The sequence below is a fragment of the Sorex fumeus genome, unplaced genomic scaffold, assembly GCF_029834395.1.
Source record: "Sorex fumeus unplaced genomic scaffold, SorFum_2.1 ptg000171l, whole genome shotgun sequence".
NCBI lineage: Eukaryota > Metazoa > Chordata > Mammalia > Eulipotyphla > Soricidae > Sorex > Sorex fumeus.
The window spans coordinates 1123982-1140232 of record NW_026606228.1 but is presented as its reverse complement, the minus strand read 5'-3'; the positions used below and the strand labels follow the sequence as shown (position 1 = coordinate 1140232).

At 35.5% G+C, this 16251-nt stretch overlaps 1 protein-coding gene across 1 annotated transcript in view; it reads left to right on the top strand.

Moving 5' to 3' along the window:
* TENM1 (teneurin transmembrane protein 1) overlaps positions 1-16251 on the top strand; it is a 784494-nt gene that overhangs the window by 98727 nt on the left and 669516 nt on the right. Inside the window, exons 2-3 of the mRNA XM_056107733.1 lie at positions 7399-7659; positions 9711-9767. Coding sequence (XP_055963708.1) covers positions 7399-7659; positions 9711-9767 — 318 coding nt within the window. The remainder of the gene's footprint in view (positions 1-7398; positions 7660-9710; positions 9768-16251) is intronic.

Below are 16251 nucleotides of genomic sequence, written 5' to 3'. Positions count from 1 at the left end.
TGTTTATGTAAACTTACATGAACTGATTCGTTTGACAATATCATTTTGTTTATAAAGCCTGAAACTGAGAAATGCAAAATGGTACCCATTAGTGAAAATTATTTCCAATCAGGTACTCCCAATCTTCCGTCCTTCCCATAGGCCCTCATTCCTTCCTTGTTCTTTTCCCTCATTCCTTCCCTGCCCTTTTCTTTCCATTCTGTCCTCTCTCTTTCCTTCTCTCTCTTTTCTTCTTTTCTCGCTTTTCATTTACTCTCTTTTCCTTCTTTCCCCCTTTTCTCTTCTCCATTCCTTCCTTTTTTCATCTTTTCCTTCTTCCTTCCTCCTTTCTTCCTTCTCTTCTTTATACTTTTTACTTAAAATGATGTATGCAATTGTATTATTTATGAAACTAGTAATGAATAGTAAGTGAGTTGGTAGTATTTTCAGTTGTGTAAGTTTTTGTTACCTAAGTGCTCTCACTTACTGTTTGCAATAGCTGGGTTTCTAAACTGATAATGAATAGTCACTCTGTTTATTTTAATATATTATATAACATACTGTCTTGGTAAACTTGCCATTCAAATCAGATGCCCAGTTTCTCTCAATATATTAATGAAGTAATAAATATCATCTTGACAAAAGATCTTATTTGGTGAGCATGTGATTATGAATAGACATGTGAATAGAACATTTATAAAATAACTAATATTGTATCATTTTTAATACCGGACTTCAACAATTTACAATAAGAGTATCAAGTTATAATTACAGAATATTATAACAAATGTGTAGTGCAGAGACATTCTTCGAGATTGATTTGCATACTTTGTTGATGAGGAAACTATCCAATGTTAAGTGACTTATCCATAGCAAAATAAATAATAATACCTCCCCTTACATATTATTATTAGTCATGATAATGAGAGCCAATAAATAACACCCACCAGATTGTTTCTTATTTTGAAATTGGATTATACACATTATACAATATATCCCAAATAACTCAGATTGTATTTGAGAAAAAAACTTGCTTTTTAACTTTGAATTATTTAGAGCATGATGTCTTTTTTTATAAAACTTTTATTAGTGAAACACTGTGAGCTACAGTTGTAGACTTAGAAATTTTTGTGCTTGGGTTTCAGTTATACAATGATCGAGTACCCATCCCTTCACCAGTGCCCACTCTCCAATACCACTGATCCCAGTATCCCTCCCACCCCCCATCCCCCCATCCCATCCTGCCTCTGTGGCAGGGCATTCCCTTTTGTTCTTTCTGTCCTTTGGGGTGATGTGGTTTGCAAAAGAGGCATTGAGTGGCAGTCATGTTCGGTCTGTAGTCTAGTCTCAGCACGCATCTCCGATCCTGGGAGGATCCTCCCAATACCCTTTATTTGGTGCTCCTTTCTCTATCTGAACTGCCTTTTCCCCTAGAGTGTGCAGCTGGCCTCCAAGCCATGGAATAAACATCCTGGCACTTATCTTGGACATTCTTGGGTGTTAGTCTCCTATTTTGTTACTTTATGTTCCCCAGGTGAATGCAATCTTTCTTTGTCTATCCCTCTCTTTCTGACTCATTTCGCTTAGCATGATGCTTTCCATGTAGTACCACTTGCATATAAATTTCATGACTTTATCTTTTCTAACATAGAGCATGATGTCTGAAAGTTACCTTTTAGAATGAAATGTATATGGGTAAAATTTAAGAAAAATAAAGTTTTGATTTTATCTATAACTTAAAAATGGAACTTCTAGAAAAATGCTAATATAGATAACTGTTGCGTTGCTTTCTCAAGTTTTGATAAATGACTTCTTTAGACTGAAAACTATGATTTTCAGTTCTTAGATTCAGAAAGAAAATATACTAGTTCATATTTTTCAGTACATCAAGGTGTTTAAAATTTATCGATTTATTAACATTAAAGAGGTCTAAAGTGATCCCTTGTGCCGTATTCAGTCAACTTTGTTTCATGATGTTCAACTACAAAATGTTTCCTTCAGCTGCTACAAGCTCACTAGTGGTCAGTTTTATCTTTAATATCTCCCCTAAAACTGTCATTCAACTGTTGTATTCCTAGGATGCAAATATTCCCTAGAAGATCACTGGATTACCATATACCAGTCAGTCCTCAGTATTCTTGGAAGTAAGAATTTTGACTACATTCTCATTTACAAGACATGCACTTTCTTTCACCAATCAGAGATTAGTCCCATCTGTGTCTTGAAGACCCTCAACTGCATTTATGAAAATTGACTTATTCCATAGTATCTTTTTTGCCTTAATATAGAGTGTTATGCCAGACACTAATAAATAGATAAAGAGTTGTAACTGAAATAAAATTAACTGTAGATGCATAAAATATATCATACCTGCAATATGAGAACCTTTAACATGTATACAGTTGTGAAACTACTGCCATAATTAAAATAGCATTTAGTTTGGGCAGAAAGATAGTACAGGGGGTAAGGGCATACTGCTGACCTTGCATACTGCTGACACTGGGTTGAAATTCCCAGCACTACATATGGTCCCCTGAGCACCAGCAGGGGTCGTTTTGAGCACAGAGCCAGAAATAGCCCCTGAGCATCTCTGAATATGACCCCAAAATTCACCATTCAGAAAAAAAAAAAAAGAAAAAGAAGAAAAGGACAGCATTTATTTATGCCATTCCAAGCGTTTCCTTGCAGTTATGTTTATAAATTTGTTTTACATTTCTCACTTCTCTCTTGGCAACCACTGATTTACAATCTGTCACTGTAGATTGGTTTGTATTTTCTAGAGTCTTATTTAAATGTGAGCATACAGTATGATGTAGATATTTGTTGGTCCCTTTTCACTCAGCCCAATTATTGTGAGGTCCATGTTGTTTAATATCAGGACTTTATTTTAGAACTGAGTAGTATTTACTCTGCAATAGCACAGCGGTAGGGCATTTGCCTTGCGCGCAGCCAGCCTGGCCGAGCTGGGTTCAATTCCTCCACCCTCCAGAGAGCCCAGCAAACTACGGAGATTATCTTGCCCACACAGCAAAGCCTGGCAAGCTACCCATGACGTATTTGATATGCCAAACACAGTAACAAGTCTCACAATAGAGACGTTACTGGGCCCTCTCAAGCAAATTGATGAACAATGGGAGGACAGTGTTTGTTTGTTTTGATATGCAAGTAGTTTATCCTTTAAACTACTCATATATGTTGAATTGTTTCTACTCTTTAGCTATTATGGATAAAGCTTATGAAAACTCTTTGGTTAGATGAAATATAGACAGAAGTTTTCATTTATTTGGGATAAATGTCCAAGAGTACATTTTTCTTCTGTTAAGAATTACTTTTACCTTTTGAGATATTGCCAAAATGCTTTGAAAGTTGTTGTATTGTTTTCCTATCTAATCAGCAGAGTATATAACTGCTTCACATCCTTATCAACATAGATTTTGGTCAGACATTTTTTCAGTTATTTAAGTAGGTCTGTGGTGCTATCATTATGTTTTTCTTTTAATTTTCCTGATAATAGTAATGAGCATATTTTAATTTTTGTTAGTAATTACCATATGTTTCCTAAAAGGTTTTCCTATTATAAAACTATGCTTTAATCATTTATAAATGTGTTTATATTTTGTTTATAGAACATTTAAAGAAAATTTTTAATTAAATATGTCATGCATTTCAAGTGCATAAGCACTTGGAAGAATATATATCTACTTCCTTCTGAAACAGTTTCTCATTGTGCCAGTCTATTTATTTACATATTTGATCTTCTGAGATTGTACTTAGATTTCTCATGTGGATTATTGTTAAGAGTACATCTATAATAAATTCAAATGAGCTTCTTCTCTAGGGAATATTCAGTATTTTAGCTAACAAAGTTATATGTGCAAGGCTAAAAGGAACCACTCTAGGTGCATTGTAAGTGCTTTATAGGAAAGGAATACCATAGAAAATTTGAATATTATAAAGAATTTTGAGTATTTAAGTCAATAATTGACAATGGCAAAATAGATTTCAAGAAACAAAAAGGAGGTAGTTAAATGACGATTACTTACTGTACCTAAGCGAAACTTTCTTTGTTTTCTGGAGCGATAGCACAGCGGTAGGGCGTTTGCCTTGCACGCAGCCAACATGGCCGACCCGAGTTCGATTCCTCTGCCCCTCTCGGAGAGCCCGGCAAGCTTCCGAGAATATCTCGCCCACACGGAAGAGCCTGGCAAGCTCCCCGTGACATATTCGATATGCCAAACACAGTAACAACAAAATCTCCAATGGAGACGTTACTGGGCCCGCTCGAGCAAATCGACGATCAACGGGATGGCATTTACCTTTTACCTTTACCATTAAAAAAAAACTAAAGTCATTTACTTGTATCAATATTTCTCATTATAGTTTTTTTTTTTTTTTTTGCTTTTTGTGTCACACCCGGTGATGCACATGGGCTACTCCTGGCTCTGCGCTCAGGAATTACCCCTGGCGGTGCTCAGGGGACCATATGGGATGCTGGGAATTGAACCCGGGTCGGCCGCTTGCAAGGCAAATTCCCTACCCGCTGTGCTATTGCTCCAGTCCCTCTCATTATAGATTGATAAGAGGCTACACTTTTATATGTCTTTTTTAATTAGAGAATTTGTGACAGTCTTTGTATTCATATCAGAGTTTAATTCCAACAGAAATCTTATGAAAATTTTTATCGATGGAACCTTAAAATGGAACAAAATAGTGTTCCAATTTCCTTCTGAATGGGAAAAGAATTCTTTGACAAGAAAGATTCTGCTTACGTCTGTCAGGACTTTTTTTGAATTCTATAATATTTAATTATTTGGAATGACAAATTGTCTAGGTGTTTCACTCATCCCTTTACAATGGATGTGTCTTTATTGTCACTCAGATGTCATTTTAAAAATCGTTGGGAAGTCACATCTTGTATGATGTTTTATGAGTGAAAATAAGTGCAAGTCTTTGATTTTCAAATTAAATATCCCAATTAGTGCCCTTAATTCATTGTAAACAAATAGGGCATGTCACTGCAATTCGGATCAACTGTCTTTATTCTGTTTTCCTCAAATATAATTAGAGCTACATGTTAGAAAACCTTTGGTAGCTATCATGAGGTAGTTCTCTCACTTCCCCTCGTTTCCTCAGTCCCTCTGGCTTCCAAGAAATTTTTGGAGAAGTAGCTTACAATAATGTGTTCTCTGCAATAGTAGCATATGCTTTAGATGGGAACTTTTTTTCAAATGTTGTCTCTCTGGTTCTTACCTACTAAATCAAAAACTAGAGCATCATCTACTAAATAAGAAATTAAAACTGAAGTACCAATGCAGCAATCTGTATTTTAATAACCCCTCTAGGAGACACTGAAGCACAGAGAAGTTTGAGAACCACTGGTCTCAGACAATGAAGAAAATTTGAAATAAATGCCTATATGAAATCTTTTTCTATAGCTTCAGGCTGACAGTTTCATTACTTACTAGGTTGCTGTAGCAACAACTGCACAGTAGGATTGGATAATGAAACATTATGAAATTAAGAGACATGAATATTAACCGATCACAATATTCTAGATCACTAAGATTTATATAGGGCAGAGTAGATTTTTACATTTTTTCCTAATGTAAAGGAGAAGCACAGTTTCATGAGGTCTTATGTTTGACAAGTAGAAACCATTCGTAATTTTACAATATCAATTCTTTAGAATTTAGAAAGTCTTTAGCAATTCTTTGCTATTTTTGTAGCAAAACAAAATTTTATTTGAAGACTTTCATTACAGAAATCCTAAGTAGCATTCTCAACATTGACTAATAACCATGACATAATTATTTTATCATTGACTTTTCCTAGTACATTATCATGGCTTTATTTGCCTATAATATATATTTCATGAACACAGTATTGGGTACTGAATTGTTATTAAATGGGATGAAATTCTGATTTGGTAACTTCTTATTTGGCAAGTATATGTCACAAAAATGGCTGTTTCAAACATTTATTTGTATTTTGAACTTCTTTCTGGTATATGGTCTAAGTCATAGCAGGTTTTGTGTTCAATGAATTAAATTCATTTTAGGGTTTGCATTTTATTTATATGTGCTCAGGATTAGATGGACATAACAAGCTCCTTCTTGGCCACATGACATGTGCTGTCTCTGATGTCGGCCTGAGAAAATCCTATATGGTGTATAACATGCCCGGATTACCTTATCTAAGTATTACATGGACATTTCACATGATATGTGTTGGCATGTGGTCATTTTTCATTAACATATTAGGGATTATTAAAGCATCCTTTCCCCTTTTTGATATCTTACCATAATTGAATTCAAAATTGACTTTAAGACTTAATGCCTGATATTCATTCAGTAAGTTGATGGACTTTATTAGTATCTAGCACAAACCCTGTCCAGAAGTATGTTTTAAGAAAAAGGATTCTGTTGCTATCTATGTAAGCTACAGTCAAATGACATCTTCCATCTAGATTTTTTATTCCTCAACTGTGGAGAGGATTCATTATATCATATCTAAGATTCTAAATATTTTTTTAATCTAAAGCTTGAGGGACAGTGAGGGTTGAGGTAAGGGGCCCCAAATTGGTGCACTGCTGAGATACAACAAATAATTGATTTTATTGTATTTTTGAAAGTGTTGGTGAAATATTAAATAGTCCTAGTAATACTTAACCATCTTTGGAATTAGGAAGAAATGATACTAAAGTAATCATACTCAGAGAAGTGTACTTAAACAAAGCTTCTCCCTGAGATTATTTACAGTAAACTATTATCATTGTTATTAGCTATTACTATCAATATAATTATTACTTTGAATTTTGGACCACACTTGGCAATACTCAGAAGTTACTCCTGGATCTTCCCTCAGGAATTATTTCTAGTGGTACTCAGGGGTCCATATGGGATACTGGGTATTGAGCACAGGTTGATGGCACACAAGACAAATGCCCTATCATTGTATTGTTTCTCCAGCCCCTGGACTATTAATTATTATATTTAATGTGCATGAAAATACTTAGATGAATAAATAATTGTAATATTTTAAGTGTAGGTATATTCTAAAGATTATATATCCTTCTGAGAAGGGAAATGTGTTTGAAAGGACATCTCTCGACACTTTATACTCCTCTGTATTCACTGTTTTTCATTACAATTTTTGCAACGGAAAATTGTAGCTATAAAGCTATTCTGGGCATACTTTTTCCAGTACTTTGTAAGAATCAACAGGAGCATAATTTTAAGCTACAGAAGTGCAAAATAAGCACAGTATCCTTGCTCCCATAAATAAAAAGACCAGAATTCTAACTTGGCAACAACACATAATTACTAGCAATGGGGGAGAGGGGATGTTAAGGTAAGAAGTAGAATTTTACTGGGTATTTCTTCATGCTTCTGAACTTCTCTGAACTTCGTTTCTTCTCAGAGATGGAATTCTGTGAAACTCCTCACACTCTGTGCTCTGGCTACCAGACTGACATGCACAGTGTTTCTCGGCATGGTTACCAGCTAGAGATGGGATCTGATGTGGACACGGAGACAGAAGGCGCTGCCTCTCCTGATCATGCGCTGAGAATGTGGATAAGGGGAATGAAATCAGAGCATAGTTCCTGCTTGTCCAGCCGGGCCAACTCTGCATTGTCTCTGACTGACACTGACCACGAGAGGAAGTCTGATGGGGAGAACGGTAACACAACTTTCTGTACTTTTTAAAGTAAAACCCAGGGAAAAAAACGCAGTTAATAGCTTATGATTTGTTTTCTTTCCCTACATCTGCCTGTCTTCCACTTCATATGCAAAATGGAAATACAAGTTAGCAGGGTCCCAGGGAGAAGGCACTTAGGTATATGGCAAATAAACACATTTATTTACAATGATAGACAAAATACTTTCAATTCCAGTGATCCCCAGGGGAAATAAGTTCATGTAGTCAGTGATATTGTACATATCTTAGTTATTACTCACCTTCTATTTTCATCTTCATTTTCCAGTCCAATACTGGTGGGATTACTATACAAAGTACTCATTTCTGGTATATTGGCTTTATATTAATATATGAAAAAGGATATGCATAATTTATATAAATAAATATATTCTCTATGTGCTTTCATTTTTGAGATAGATAAATCAGTCTGAACTGTATAGACAATTCAAATTAGCCAGGTTAGGTGGATTTTTTTTGTATAGAAAGATTCAAATAAACCATATTTCACTGAAATATTTTTTAGACAACAGAAAGTGAATGAACATCAACCATTTGTCAGACAATAGGTAATACTAACAGTTATTATTAAGTTGAAATTATCTATGTATTTACTTTTAGAAAAGGAAGTTTCATCTTTTTGATTTGTTGAGAAGAGGTTGATTTTTTTTTCTTCTACTATTTTTCCCTTACTGGGGAAAAAAAACTTTTCATGAAAAACACATTGTGCTTATGAAAAACATAAATCTACTGTTCATTCTGTTTATTTAAATTTCATAGGTCCTACCACCATAATCACAGGCATGGTCTGTTATCAGTAGCTAATTAGTATTTTCTCAAGTGGTAGATAGCTTGCCAAACATCTTATATCAGTGGCTTTATTTCCATTTTTATTCTCTGCCTGTTTCTGTCCATAGGGGATACTGGTCACATGGATATAATCAGGAATGACTATTTGCCCACTATTTAGACCAAAATGTTCAAAATAGTACCTTGTATTATCACCAAATTTTCTTGGAGTCTTGATGTTTTTTAAATTTTATTTTCAAGGAGTAACCCCTGTGCATCGCTGGGTGTGGCCCAAAAAGAAAAAAGGAAAAGATAGAAATTAGCACCAACTTCTTTTTTGGTTTGTGTTTGGGCCACACCAGTGGTGCTCAGGTGTTACTCCTGGCTCCATTCAGGAATCACTCTCTGTGGGCTCTGGGATCATATGGGATGCCAGAGATCAAACCAGGCTTGGCAGTGTGCAAAGTAAGCACCCTACCCACTGTACCATTTCTCTGGTTGCTGGCACCAACTTGTATATAATGGCCAATGGGAAATAGATGGAAATGGTATCATTCTTTTCCTCAGTCTCACTGTCTGGTGGGGACACAGACATGAATCATTTAGCACTAGTCCAGGATCATGTACAGCAGAGGGGAGGAGCCTGACACGTCAAATACATTCTGCAGGAGTACACAAAAATAATTAGTGTTTAAATTACAACCCCTTAGGGACAGAGAGATGGTACAACGGGAAGGGCACTTGCCTTGCACACGGCTGACTCGGGTTCGATCTCCAGCACCCCATATGGTCCCCTGAGCTTTCCAGGAATGATTTGTGAGTGCAGAGCCAGGAGTAAGTGCTGAGCCAGTGCGTGTGACCCCAAAAGCAAAAAATAAATAAATTTATGACCCTGAGTCATCTAAAGAGGGTTAAATATCTCACAAGTATCACGTGGAACAGTGAAATTGAGAAAGAATACACAGGAAACCTCAGGGGGAACTATTTATACATATAAATTTATTAATTTTTTGATTTGGGGGCCAAGTTTGACTTTTCTCAGGGTTTACTCCTGCTCTGTGCTCAGAGATCACTCCTGATGTGCTGGGGGACTGTATGGGATCCTGGGAAACAGACCCACACTTGAGTGTGTGTAAGACAAGTACCTTAACCCCTGTGCTATCTTTGCCTCTATTTTCAAACAAAAATTATTTTCATTCATGATTATATGTATTAATGGCTTCTTAATAAGATGTTTGTTATTACAGGTTTCAAATTCTCACCAGTTTGCTGTGACATGGAGGCTCAGGCTGGATCTACTCAAGGCAAGCAATTTCTATTATTTTACCACAAATGTACTTTGTGTCCCTCGATTTTGTTTACCATTTCTTGTCCTCTGATGCTTAATTGTCTATTAGGAAACATGCTGATTTACTCAAATGAACTTCATGTGGGACCTATGAGCAGTCAACACCTCTATGACATTCTCATATCAATTATAGTGCTTCCTTATTTCCCCCCTTCTCCACTCTAGTATCACCAGTATCAATATTCATTATCAACTAATAATTCAGTTATATTTTTATAGCCCCACAGTGGTTGTTAGTAAGTACTAGACTAAACGCTCAACTAAATCTAGAACCATGTAGACAATAATAAGAAAGGTGTGTTGCTTCAAGGAAAAAGATTTGACCAAAGGACAATAAATCTGTGTAGATCTTCTACAGTATTTTCATATGGGTAATAATAGTAATCTCTAATCATTTGCCTTTGACAGGAGACACGGGGTCATTTCTTAAAAGGATCTGACAGTCTTAGTAGAGCACCAAACTTCACTATTAAGATATTCCTCCAATAATTACTTTTTAAAAAAAGTAATTGGAGCGATAGCACAGCGGGTAGGGCGTTCGCCTTACAAGCGGCCAACATGGCCGACCCGAGTTCGATTCCTCTGCCCCTCTCGGAGAGCCCGGCAAGCTACCGAGAGTATTCGATATGCCAAACACAGTAACAACAAAGTCTCCAATGGAGATGTTACTGGGCCCGCTCGAGCAAATCGACGATCAATGGGAGGGCCTTTATATTATTTAATTGTCAAGTATGACTTTGAAATAAATTATCAATAGTTACTCTGTTGATAATATATTTATGTAATATTATGAAAACCTACCCATGACCAGGGTCTGTGTTGAAGACTGAATATATATAAAAGATCAGGGTTACAAAATGTCCAACCTGAATTTACAAGTTAATTGAATAAATTTATTCCCTGTAAATTTATATAATTCAGTATTATTTATTGTTGCAAGTAACACAAATGAGGCAATTCAACAAAAATTGCTAATAGGTCATGATGTTATTACCTCATAGGACTCCAGATCAAATATGGCTAGCCCATAGAAAGGAATTCATCAGAGAAACATGCTAGAACTTGCTTCTTGTTTCAAAGCCATTTCTATTTGTTTCTCTTCCTTTTCAGACTGACATCTATAAATCTATATACAAAGCCAAACTACAGACCCATTTAGTTCTCTAGTTGCTGGTCCTCCTGTATATGACAAAAGTTGAAACGAAATAGATAATTTTCAACAATATGCATAAATTATAATGAGAAAGAGTGATTCTCTCAGCCTTAGTTGTCTAATACTGATGCCATCAACTACAAACTGACAGTAAATTCAGTAATACAAATACTTCCTTCTGGGGCTAGGGCAATAGTACAGCAAGTAGGGCATTTGTCCTGCACACGGTCAACCCAGGTTCAATTCCCAGCATCCGATATGGTCCCCTGAGCACTGCCAGGAGTTATTCCTGAGTGCAATGCCAGGAGTAACCCCTGTGCATCACTGGGTGTGACCCAAAAAGTCAAAAAAAATTCCATCTTTCTGTGAACCTATCCACTGGATTCTTGGAAATTTTTTTCGTACAGCACAATCAGAATCTAGTGAGTATAAACTCCCACAGAATTCACTAGAGAACTTAAAGAGCTACTTTTAATACAGCTTTTTTAGCACCATGCACACTAAATGTTAAATGCATTTGTTCAGATAAGATTATCGTACATACATTGTGTGGTAGGTGCTACACAGTGAAGTACCTCTTATCAAGGGTTAAGCAGGTATGCAGTGTAGCTTCTGAAACATCTGGTGTTCCAGGAAAGTCTCTTGCCAACCTGATTCTAGTCTTCTTTATGATCATTGCATGCTCTATAAAAATCTTTGCCCTTGTTTTGCTTCAAATTATATAGCATTTCAGTAACCAACAATCCTGTTCAGCTTACTATAGAAAACCGTGAAAGGAAATTCAATGAAAATTTTCAGTCCTGTGTGAGGTTTAACTTGTACTGCTACACTCTCTATTGTAGTTGTAGTAGAGCCTGAAAAGTAGATTGAGATTTCAACTACTCAGAAGCCCTATTGATTTCCATGATTGTGGGCCATCTGAGTTTCTATATGCTGTTTAGGAATTTCACAGGTAAGGGGTTATCTGATATATCCTTATAACAGTCAAGGAATCTATTAGTACTGTTCCCTGTTTCTTTTGTAGAACCCTGATAATATACCATGTGCCAAAATAAACAGCATGCTACCATAGCTATGTATATGTTGTTCTCAGATCCTGAATTGCCTCATTAGAAGAGCAGGAGTTGTGGAAAAAAATGACTAACTGAATACCTGAATTTCTTGAAGGGCTCATAATAGTTATACACAAATAAGGAGTTATTTCCTTCTGATATATGGTCATGTATAGGGCTGGAGCGATAGCACAGTGGCAGGGCGTTTGCCTTGCACACAGCCAACATGGCCGAAACGAGTTCGATTCCTCCACCCCTCTCGGAGAGCCCGGCAAGCTACCGAGAATATCTCGCCCTCAGGGCAGAGCCTGGCAAGCTCGCCGTGACGTATTCAATATGCCAAACACAGTAACAACAAAGTCTTCAATGGAGACGTTACTGGGCCCGCTCGAGCAAATTGATGAACGACGGGAGGACAGTGACAGTGATAGGGTCATGTGAGACCACTCATGTGCATTTCACGATCACGATCATCATGTTGTTCATCGATTTCCTCGAGCAAGCACCAGTAACATCTCCTTCTTCCTAGCCCTGAGATTTTAAAAGAGCCATTTCAATGGTCTTTCAGGATTAGGAGAATGTACAGTTAATGAAAGAATTTTTTGTTTTACATTTCTTTGTATTTTTCCCCACTGTTTGTGTAAGTTATACAGGACACTTCCATGGCAATGATAATAGTTCCTCAGGAACCATCTGAATGATGAAGGATGTGTATGAAACAATGCAATGAGTTAGTAATAGCTTTGGCTGGGCCCCTACTGTATAACTGACAGTGTAATGGTTATGTTGGACCCATTAGACATGTGTAAGACAGTACAGTTGACTTTGTAATGGCTGCTTTGGAAATGTAACTGATCAAAGGAAGTGTATAAATTATTGGTATTATTTTTATGTGTGGGTGAGATACTCCTTTGTGACTATGGTACCTAGACAATTGAAAATAACTTAGATGATATTGAAATTCAAGCCACTTTAAAGTTAGATTTAAAAAATGGTTTTCTCTCTTTTTCTCTAGTTACTTTTAGCTGATATTATTTTGTGTTAAACTAATATAAGCTTATAGCTTAAAAATTGAAACTAGGAAATGAAAATTTATGTAAAATGTCTTTCTCTTGCTCTGCTTTTGGTTTAAACTCTTTAGAGATGGACAGTGTCAGCAGTGTATTATGTATAATTTCCCCCATTTTTATACTTACACATAAGTTCACCAATAAAAATAATGATGCCTATAACTATTATATCTTTATATTTTCATTTTGTTTCATAGATTTACCTCATTATTTTAATACCTACATAGTATTTAATTAACACATGAGTTATTTCTTTTATACTCAATCCTTTTGATGAAAATCTAAATTTCCCATGATTTTATATTTAGAAAAGTCCTGCAGCTAACATCTCTATACATATCTTTTCATGTATCCATTGAATGCTTTATTAGAAGTAGAAATAATGAATCCAGGATATATGAATTCAACAATTTTTAGAGATATTACTAAATTACCCCTTTACTGATTTATCTTCACACTAGTGCTATATGTCACTGATAGATCTGTTTTACAAAATATTTGTGAACTCTAGCAATCTTGAAAAATATTTCTAATACTCAGTATTATAGATGAGATTTGGTAACCTTTTGAGACATTATTTTGCAGGTTGTCCATGAGTGAGCTTGGGAAACTTTTTTGTAAATTGACAGATTATTATATCTCCTTTTCTTTAAATTGCTTATTGACATCCTTTCCTAATATTTCTAAAGATATTTTTTATTCTGAGAAAGGGTTTACAAGTGATGCACAAAGGGCCTGGGGGGCAGGGTCACTCCTAATGATTGTTGACCAACAGGATGGAGAATTAAATGCCAGGGTTCACTATTTTGGAACTTTTTCAACCATGTGGTCCTGAGTACCACCAGGGAGACAGTCATTGATGCTCAGGGAGCCATGTGGAGCTGAGGACTGAGCTTGGGATCAGATATATGTGTGTACACTAACCTTTATACTAGCTCCCTGGACCCTTGAATTTTTACATTTCTTACAAATTTTCAGGAATGTTCAGGAATAAACTAAGGGTAAAAATAAATCTTGATCCCATTTTAATGCATTTTTCATTTTCCTAATTTGTCCTTTGTTCTTTGAAATAGGTACATAAGATAGATCTGTGTAAAGATGTGTAGATTTATCTGTATAAATATTTACACATATTTTGTTTTACTTTTGTGCCACACCACAGTGTCCAGGAATTTCTCCAGGATTTTTGCTCAGGGAACACTTCTGGCAAAACTTCAGGCTCATGTGGTACTGGGGATGGAAACAAATTTGACCACATGCAAGGCGATTGTCTTAACCCACATACTATCTCTCTAGCCCCTTTCTTTGTATCAATGTGATCGAATTCAATCATTTGTATTTTATGGATTATGGAACCATAAAGAGGTAGAATGATTATATAGATAGATAGCAGGTGATATACATATAAATGTGATTTCAACAATTTTTGATGATACCATCCATGGAAGGAAATTGCTTGAAAAGTAATTTTAATTAAGGTACATATCTTTATTCATATCATATATTGAAATATGTTTTCCACATGAATATACTATTCATATAATTATTTACATGAAAATAAACTATAGTCTCAAAGTCAAAGGTGATATTAATCGTGTAGACATTAAATTTTGTCATTAAAATTTGTTTAAATTATCTAGGCTAGTTTCCATTGACCTGGAAGTATCATTTATTTATTACTTTTTATTGTGCCTTTGGCCATCAATAGCTTTGATTTGGGAACTCTTTAGTGTCAACAATTGAACCCAAGACCTTGCATAAGCATAATGTATTTCACAGCTTAACCACACCAACATTTCCAATGAGTTATCTCTCCTCAGTAGATTAAATAGTGTGTAAGGCACCAAAAGGAGATAATACAATTATCTGGGTAGTTTTTCAATAAATTTTTAGAAAACGTAAAGAAATATACCTGAGCCTATCATACCCATTTTTAAAAAGATGCTTTTCCAGTTCCAGAGCATATGTTTTAGGTTGTTCTTTTCTAAGTGGGAAGTGGGATTGTGAAAAGGTCGTCTTGATTCTTGCACTAATCGTTGTTTAGTAGTTGGTAGAGAGTCACAAGATTGCTAGCCAGTGTTAATTCTTTTCTCTTGTATATTGTTTAAAGAATAGTTTACTATTTATATTGGTGCAGTTGAAACTTAATTTTTAATATATCATAGTTGATTACATTTTGGAAAATAAGAAATCACACCAGGTAGTTCAGAAATAGGTTGACTATCCTTTACTGAGTTTTTTTTTTTTTGCTATGAAGTAATTTCTTTGAGATAGGGAGTTTTAGTGAATAGTTTCCAAGCAGGGATCTTGGACACTCCTAAAGATAATTACCCAAACAAATCAGACTGATGATGTTCAATGCTCAGCCTGGTGGTACAGCACTGTCCAGGGGTCACAAAGGTTGTCCCAGTGGTGCACAGAGCTTTCAGCATTATGCCACATACTATTCAAGGGTCTCTGGTAATAGGAACAAAATTCAAGGTCTTGTCCATACAGCAAGTATCCCAGACCACTGATCTAACCTATAAGACTATAACCAGTACTTTTTAATAAGAAGCATATTAGAGTACAGTGAAATATTATTGAGAAGTAGAAAAAGAAAGTCTTAAGGTTCTCCCCCCAAAACAGCAATTTTTCATTTAATTACTATTTCTTCTTCCCCTTCCAGCATTTATTTTGATAACAATCCATATAGCCATCTGTTTTATTTGAATAGAAATATAAGAATTTTCCCATTGGCAAATTTTAAATAATATTTTCAAAAGTTATTAAGTAGTTATGTATTTAAAATACAATATTATATAACTATACCCCATTTTTGCATATTGATACCCCAGTACTTTACTATTATGAAAACACAGAGATAAATTTATTTGGGGTCACACCTGAAGATATTCAGGGCTTCCTCCTGGCTCTGCACTGAGGGATCACTCCTGATGGGCTTGGGGAATCATATGGAGTGCCACAGGTCAAACCTAGGTATGCAAGGGAAGCACTTACCTGCTGTGCTATTACTCTCGTTTGATCAACTGATATCTTTATAATCTAAATTTGATATATTTCTGACTCTTTCCTTAAAATAAGGAAAATTACCTATAAGAAAAAATGTTGGGTCCAGTAATATTTACATTATGGCACAAATGATTTCTTATGAATTTAAAGGTA